This window comes from Alosa alosa, chromosome 12 (genome assembly GCF_017589495.1).
Source record: "Alosa alosa isolate M-15738 ecotype Scorff River chromosome 12, AALO_Geno_1.1, whole genome shotgun sequence".
NCBI classification, from domain to species: Eukaryota; Metazoa; Chordata; class Actinopteri; order Clupeiformes; family Clupeidae; genus Alosa; species Alosa alosa.
This window is the reverse complement of record NC_063200.1, coordinates 31,751,279-31,758,778: the sequence shown is the minus strand read 5'-3', so window position 1 is coordinate 31,758,778 and position 7,500 is coordinate 31,751,279. Positions and strand designations below refer to the sequence as shown.

The following is a 7,500-nucleotide window of genomic DNA, read 5'->3' as shown; positions in this document are numbered from 1 at the left end:
CCCGTTACTAACTCTTTCTCTGCTCCTCTCACTGCTTTTATTGAGCGTGCTCTGTTTGATCATCTTTGCCAAACAACTGCTTGACTGCGAACAAGCTTGGAGGTTGTGCTGAAGGGGGCCAGCGCCGGCTCCTCTGTGAGATGTGTAAGGAGTAGAGCAGACCTGCGCTGTTACGTAAGAGCTAAAGGAGATCTGCAGACTTATGTAAGTTTGGAGGATGCATTTGTAGTGTCTGGAGGTTTTTGGAAAGACATGGAACTCTATCCACTGACCTGCAGAGGGAGGTGGCTTGGATTAACCATTCATGCACACAGATGCACACACACACTTACATGTGCACATATAGGTGAACAAGCACAAACACACTTTTACAGTCATTTTCTCTCACACTGGAGCATTCATGCAACACTTTCTGTATCATTTAGTTCCACACAAATGCATACATTCACAGCCCCCCTTCATTCACACACACACACACACACACACACACACACACACACACTTGCATATCATGCACACATTCATTCTAAAGTTCTTGAACTTGAAGGAACCTCTTGCCTGTGCCCCATAATGACCGTGTCACACACACACAGACACACACACACACACAGCCCAACTAATGACAGGCCATTAGCTGACTTACTACACCCACGGGTACTGTCACTATGGAAACCAGAAACCAGCAGCCAAAGGCATTGTGCAATATGCATATAATCACATGCACACACAAACATTTGCAAGTAACACATTGTAAAATGCCCTGTATTACATTCTCTCTGGCACACACACATCATTAGTAATGATATGTGCCCTAAATTACATCATCATTTTCCCCTCTGTCTGGTTGCCGGGTTTCTCTTGGTTGCTGGGTCACACCATTTCACACACTCTCTCTCTGCCCGTCACACACACACACACACACACACACACACATGCATGTGTACATACATGCATATACACACACACTTTCACAGTTTCATAACTCTTACTTTATCTGTCTTTCTCTCCCTCTTTGTACCTCCCTCCATGTTGGGACTGTTCTCTCTCTCTCTCTCTCTCTGTAGGGCATTCCTGGACCACCGGGGAAGAGAGGGACGATGGGTAGGCCGGTAAAGTTTTGTCTCCACATCTTTTTAGCTCATGAGTTGTGTTTGTGAGTGTGCGAATGCCTGACTCTTCCGTCAGGGTCCGTTTGTGTTGCTGAGCGCCTGACTGCTGTGTCTGCATGTGTCGTCCTCTTGTTTGTTTATGTGTGTTCTCGTGTCAAACAACCCCATTCGGCTGAGTTGTTTGTCGAGGAGACCATGGCTTTGGGACATTCGTAGAGAAATGTGCTACCAATCAGCCATGTTGGGTAAAAGATGTAGAATAAGCTCGATCCAGTGGTGCATACAGCTAAGAAAGTTTCATCTTTGGGCTTTTGCATTGGGCTTTACCAAGTTTAGCAGTATGCATGCCAACTTGACTCTGATTGGCTGGGCAGCTGCATCCACCCACAGCTGGCTCCACCCACCCACTTTTAAAACTACAGGTGAAATGGCTTTGCTAACAAGGGACCATTTTTATTCCTCCTGTCCAAGTTCCTGTTCTTAATGACTCCTGGGTGTAATGTTTCCATCACAGTTCAGTGTAGTCTCTATCGTTTTGTCAGCTGTCTTTTTAACTGACAGTTAAAAACGGCTTCAGAGGATTGTGGGAGAGGGATCTGTGTATCAGATGTTGGATACGCCCGCTAACTTGTTGCACATGTAATTGGCTCTGTTACTGAAGTGGACTTGATCAGATAGTTTCAGAACAGGCTTTCAAGCTGTTGCCCAGGAGAGTCACCTGACACATCTTATCCCTGCTATTAGAGACATCACAGTGTGTAATAATAATGGCACTAATAATAATGACATTGATATAGAAGTTAACTTCCTTTTTGAACATTTGATCATTCCTTATTGGATCTTCCTTAAAGATTAACCTTGTTTTTTTCTTGTTTATCTTTCTCTTCTTCTTTCTGTCACATCTTCCTGCTATCTCTTTCTAGGGGTTTCCTGGTGATTTCGGTGAGAGAGGACCACCAGGAACTGACGGGGAGCCAGTAAGTTGTGTGTGTGTGTGTGTGTGTGTGTGTGTGTGTGTGTGTGTGTGTGTGTGTGTGTGTGTGTTTGTGTTTGTGTTTGCGTGCGTGTTTGTGTGTTTGCGTGTGTGTGTGTGTTTGTGTTTGTGTTTGCGTGTGTGTTTGTGTGTTTGTGTGTGTGTGTGTTTGTGTGCGTGCGTGTGTGTGTGTTTGTGTGTATGTGTGTGTGTCTGCATGTGTGCTGAAATATGCCACAGTTCATCCAGTTTCTCCCTTATCCTCTCATTGGCTGGTGTCAGATGATGCAGTTAGGAGTTTAGCAGAGGAAGTGCTATATTTGGAGTTCCTCACTTCCTGTCATGTCTCCCTCTGTCCTGAAGCAGAGGAGAGAAGTGATCCTTTCATCCCTAAATCACCTTCTAGGAGGAACGGAAATGGGTGCAGCACAAGAGACCCCTCCACACACACACACACACACACACACACACACACACACACACACACACACACACACACATACACACACACATACACACACATACACACACACACACACACACACAAAAAAAGCTCCTTCAGTGTCCACCATAGCTGTCAATGTGTGCCTTTAAACACATCAAAAAAGTCACAATCTCACACGTTAATGCCAGATACGCACTCACAAAATAAACATGTCCATAAACACTCACTGGCTTTAACATACCAGCAATGCAGTACAAAAATACACTCCCCAGACTCCCACACATTAGAGAGGCCCGTCTGTCTTTTTCCCCCCTCAAACATTAAATTAGATGTTTTGTCAACATTTCAAAGGGTTGCAGTATATCATCTCTCTCTCTCTCTCTCTCTCTCTCTTTGTGTTTCTATCTCTCTCTATCTCTCTCTCTATTGCGCTCTCTCTCTTTCTCTCTTTTCTTCCCTCTATCGCTAACTTAGGGCACGCTGGGACCTCCAGGGCCTCCTGGTGTTCGTGGATTAGTTGTGAGTATCCGTATTTCATCATCCATACATCCAGACTCAGATCGCCATCACGCGTGGCTGAATGCCAGTAAATGCGAACTGATATTTGTCGCTGCTATCAGGGTTGTGCACAATTCGAATTGCAATTCTGCTTCCTGTTTGCTACCTCAATTGAAATGCAAGTGAAATTCAAGAATTGAATTGGAATTTAAGAGCCAGTTTCAATTTAATTCTGGAATTTTGCACAAGCCTGGTTGTTATGTGTGATCTGTAATATGTGTCCTCCCTATCTGGCTGCAGGGTGATATGGGGCCTGCAGGTCCTATGGGGTTGACGGGACCCATTGGCTTGAAGGTGAGGAACACGTGGAACTACTGTACTGTATAGTAGACACACTTATAAACCCCAGAGATGATGCCCCAGCATCACATATATGTTTTACAGTGGAACAGATGAAACATATTTATGGCTTATAATGGAAGACAGCCTTTCACTGTGTGAAAGTGGAGGTTTTATTGGAGCCAGTGGTTCAATATCGCCTGAATAAAGAAGAACTTAATAGTTTAAGTTTCCATCAAGTGAAACCGAATCGTCTTAAGGTCTTTACATGCTGAGATGTTTTAGAAAGGTTTTGAAGGCAGTGCCAAGCACTACAGTATGAGACCTTTAACATGTGCACATTTAAATACTGGGAATGTTGACTGCATTGTTACTGTGCTGCTCCATCACATGTATAGGACTCCAGTAACCCCCATCTCCCCTATGTCTTTGTCTCAGCTTGTGGAGCAAGTGTGGACTTGCACATGCAATTGACCTATACAGTCAGTTATCATACACAATCTTTATGCACTGCTGAGTTTTTCAACACCATTTACTCCATTACAAATGTTGTACTGTAGTTAGATTTTTTTTGATAGATCTAAGTTGCGGCTAAGTTTTCCTACATGTTGTCTCCTTATTGCATTGTCAACGCTGCGTGACATTTAATGTGCGGTGCCAGCTCAAACGTTACACTTGAACACTGTATGTGAAAGTTTGTGGCAAGCACAAGGTTTTCACTTCAAATTTGTGCCATCCTACCTGCCGTTCATGGCCCGTATGGCCTGGGGGGAGGGGGGCTCCTTCTCAATCTCTCAGCTTTGATGGAACAGAGACGCTTCCCAGAGGGCAACCACTGAAACAGTTCATGCCAAGGGTGGTAAATGTGTTTGGTCACTCTACTTGCCCTGGATCTGCACCACCTGGTGTACAGTAGATGTTCTGTGGCCACTGGTCACTCACTCTCACAGAAGACACACACACACACACACACACACACACACACACACACACACACACACACACACACACACACACACACACACACACACAAACAGTCCTTGAATGTATTTTTTCTTTAAAGAGTCATTGTAATATATTGTTTACAATATATTAAGGGAATAAAGGTTTAGCCAGCAGACTTTCCTAGATGGGGACTGTGAGTGATGATGTATTTATTGTTGTTTTACTGCCAGTTAAGATACACTGCAGGCCACATCAAGTGGTTCTATTTTAGCCACATAAAGACTGCCAACAACTTGTTAAGTCAGCCAGTGAAAGACACAGATGTGCAAAACTCACCAGTAGGTTGGAAAATATCTTTCTGCATCTAACATGCTAGCAGTGTGTGTGTGTGTGTGTGTGTGTGCTCATGTGTTTGTATGTGATCATGTGTCATCACTATGTCTGTTTGTGCTTTCTCATTGTATTCTCTGTGCTTGTGTGTTTTTGATGCAGGGGGTGTCGGGAAACGTTGGCCCTATCGGACTGAAAGGTGATAAGGTGATCTGAAAGCGTGTTATTGGCCTGTCTCTCAGCATGTGATCATAAAATCACCTCATTGGTCTGTCTCAATTGCGCATGTTCTTTTCAGGCTTTTTTATTGGCCAGCCTCTTTGGTTAATTTGATCTGTATATGATCTTATTTGGAAATTATTTATTGATTTTGTGTTTAATTATCTGTGTCTAAGGGGGTCAGAGTTTTATTCAGAGTGTCTACATAAGGTGCTGGGAACACATGTGAAAACTTTTATTGTTTTCTAATAGACTGCACACCCTTTTCCCCCCACCCCCACCCCTCTCTCTCTCTCACTTTCTCTATTATTCAGGGGGATGTTGGCCTTCCTGGCAAGCAAGGAGAGATTGGGTTCCCTGGAGACAAGGTATCCCCTACTTAAAGACATGCACTGTTCACATGCTCACAGACATACATATAGTACAAGCTGACTCAGCAAAATGGTTGAGCCAGATGTCTGATTCTTACCGTCTGGACATTTACCCATGAGTCTCCTACACACACACACACACATGCATAGAGACATATACTGTATACACACACACACACACACACACACACACACACACACACACACACACACACACACACACACACACTCTGTCTTATTCTATTTAGAGAATATTTTGTTTCCATGTCACCAGAGTTAAAGAAGTAGTGTTGAGAGCTGTGTGTCTATGTGCCGATGTTTGTGTGTATACGGGTGTATTTATCTATATGTTTGTATGTCTTAGGGTATTCAAGGTGTGCCAGGGTTGCCTGGTCCACGAGGGAAACCAGGCCTTCAGGTGAGCATAACAAACGTGAAACGTTTGTATATATGTATGCCTACTATAAAACGGCAATAGACTAAACTTACTGTACACTGTAAAATCCACCCCTCCCCCCTGTATGTTATATCAGGTGTGCAGCATCACTCTCCCCACTGAGCTGTGTTTGTGTGTGTATTTGTGTGTGTGTGTGTCTCAGGGTAGACCAGGCGATAGAGGTCCTGATGGGTCACCTGGTCCCCAAGGGCCAGAGGTGAGCTCCGCTTTCAACACACTTGAATACGGACACTGATCATGTGTACACACAGCATAGTACACCACGATGAACAATAAACAGATACAGTCAATGGGTTTCATTGTTGATTGAGAGTGAATGTGTTCCTCAGGGTTTTCCTGGAGACATTGGACCTCCCGGACACAACGGCCTTGAGGGTCCAAAGGTAAGAAGTGTATATTACTGTTTGGTGTGTGCGAGAATGTCTGTAGGCAATGATCTGTGTGATTTAGAGTGTTTAGCTGAACTCCTGTTTGTGTCTGTGCTCAGGGAAAGCTTGGTGCAAGGGGATTACCTGGGCCGAAAGGAGGTGCTGGGCTGCTGGTATGTTTCTGTTTGTTTGTGTTCTTTATAAGAGCATTAACGACTGGGCATGTGGTTTTTCTGTGTCTGCATCTCTGTTTTAAGTGTGTTTGTTTGCAAGAGGAAGAGAGAGTGTTGTTTTTTGCGCATGTGTTTGTGTACATGTGTGCTTCATTGACTAAAGACGTAACTCTTCCTGTAGTCATAAATCCTTAAGTTATTGTCCTCTTTGTTTCCAGGGCGATGAGGGGCCAATAGGCCCACCCGGACCACCAGGACATGAGGTGAGTTTTGATTGTCAGACCGCTGCAGAGAGCTCCAATAAGCGCCTGGTTACAATTAGATTTTCCTTAAGGAACAGGCCGCTGCCCTCATCTCTGCATCACTGGTGGGGTGCAGTTACACTCAGCAGATGTAATGTGATTAGTCATAATGAGAAGAGTTGTAGTTGATCATAAGCCATATTAAATTGGTAAGCATGTTGTATATTATTTAATGCAAATGTTGCCTTTTGTGTGTGTGTGTGTGTTTATGTATGTCTGTGTGCAATGCACTGTGCTCCTCTGTGACAAGCCTGTCTCACATTTCCTCTGTGAAAGAATCAGTCTTTTATATATGACAGTTGGGACTTACCACGAGGTGGTGCTGTGTGCTATGTTAAATCCCATTATAAAGGGGAAGCACTTTCCCCTTGGTCACATGTGGTTCCATTAAACAAATGGACGCTACTCTACACATCCCCAGCCCCCTCCCCAATCCGCATACCCCCCCTCCTTCCTCCCAATTTAAATTCATTTGGGGAATGCTCAGTTGGCATGGCAGTGCAACAAAATTCAAAGCACATGGAACTCTTACATACAAGGACCATCATGAAAAAGGGTTGCAAGCCCATTAAATGCACAAAAGGCAATACAGCAAATGAAAAGAGGGGAAAATATAGTGGCATCTCAGCCATGTGGAGACCAATCGACTCAGTGCCTGGCCCGGGCGATGCTTGGGTTGGACGCCAGGAGTGAGCATTCTTCGCCCCTCTCAGGAGGCGTACAGGAACTGCTTGCTGTTAGACTGCAGAAACTCACGGGAGGATGCCTCCGATTTCTGTGCAAATATGTACGTCTAATTAGTGCATATTTGCAGCACCACATGAGAATGAGCATTTGGCCTTATCTTCTCAGTTGCACTGACATTACAGTCTGCCCCCTCTCCCCCCTCTCTGAGAGACCATCAAGTTTTTCACCCATAAAGATAGATACATAGACTAACAGCTCTTATAAACTGATATTGTGATTTTTTT

At 44.3% G+C, this 7,500-nt stretch overlaps 1 protein-coding gene across 1 annotated transcript in view; it reads left to right on the top strand.

Annotated features, from left to right (window-relative positions):
• LOC125304868 (collagen alpha-1(XXVII) chain A-like) overlaps positions 1–7,500 on the top strand; it is a 53,097-nt gene that overhangs the window by 21,729 nt on the left and 23,868 nt on the right. The window contains exons 12-22 of the mRNA XM_048259385.1: positions 1,065–1,109; positions 2,033–2,086; positions 3,002–3,046; positions 3,326–3,379; positions 4,802–4,846; positions 5,173–5,226; positions 5,594–5,647; positions 5,829–5,882; positions 6,016–6,069; positions 6,174–6,227; positions 6,446–6,490. Of these exons, the coding sequence (XP_048115342.1) occupies positions 1,065–1,109; positions 2,033–2,086; positions 3,002–3,046; positions 3,326–3,379; positions 4,802–4,846; positions 5,173–5,226; positions 5,594–5,647; positions 5,829–5,882; positions 6,016–6,069; positions 6,174–6,227; positions 6,446–6,490 (558 nt within the window). The remainder of the gene's footprint in view (positions 1–1,064; positions 1,110–2,032; positions 2,087–3,001; positions 3,047–3,325; positions 3,380–4,801; positions 4,847–5,172; positions 5,227–5,593; positions 5,648–5,828; positions 5,883–6,015; positions 6,070–6,173; positions 6,228–6,445; positions 6,491–7,500) is intronic.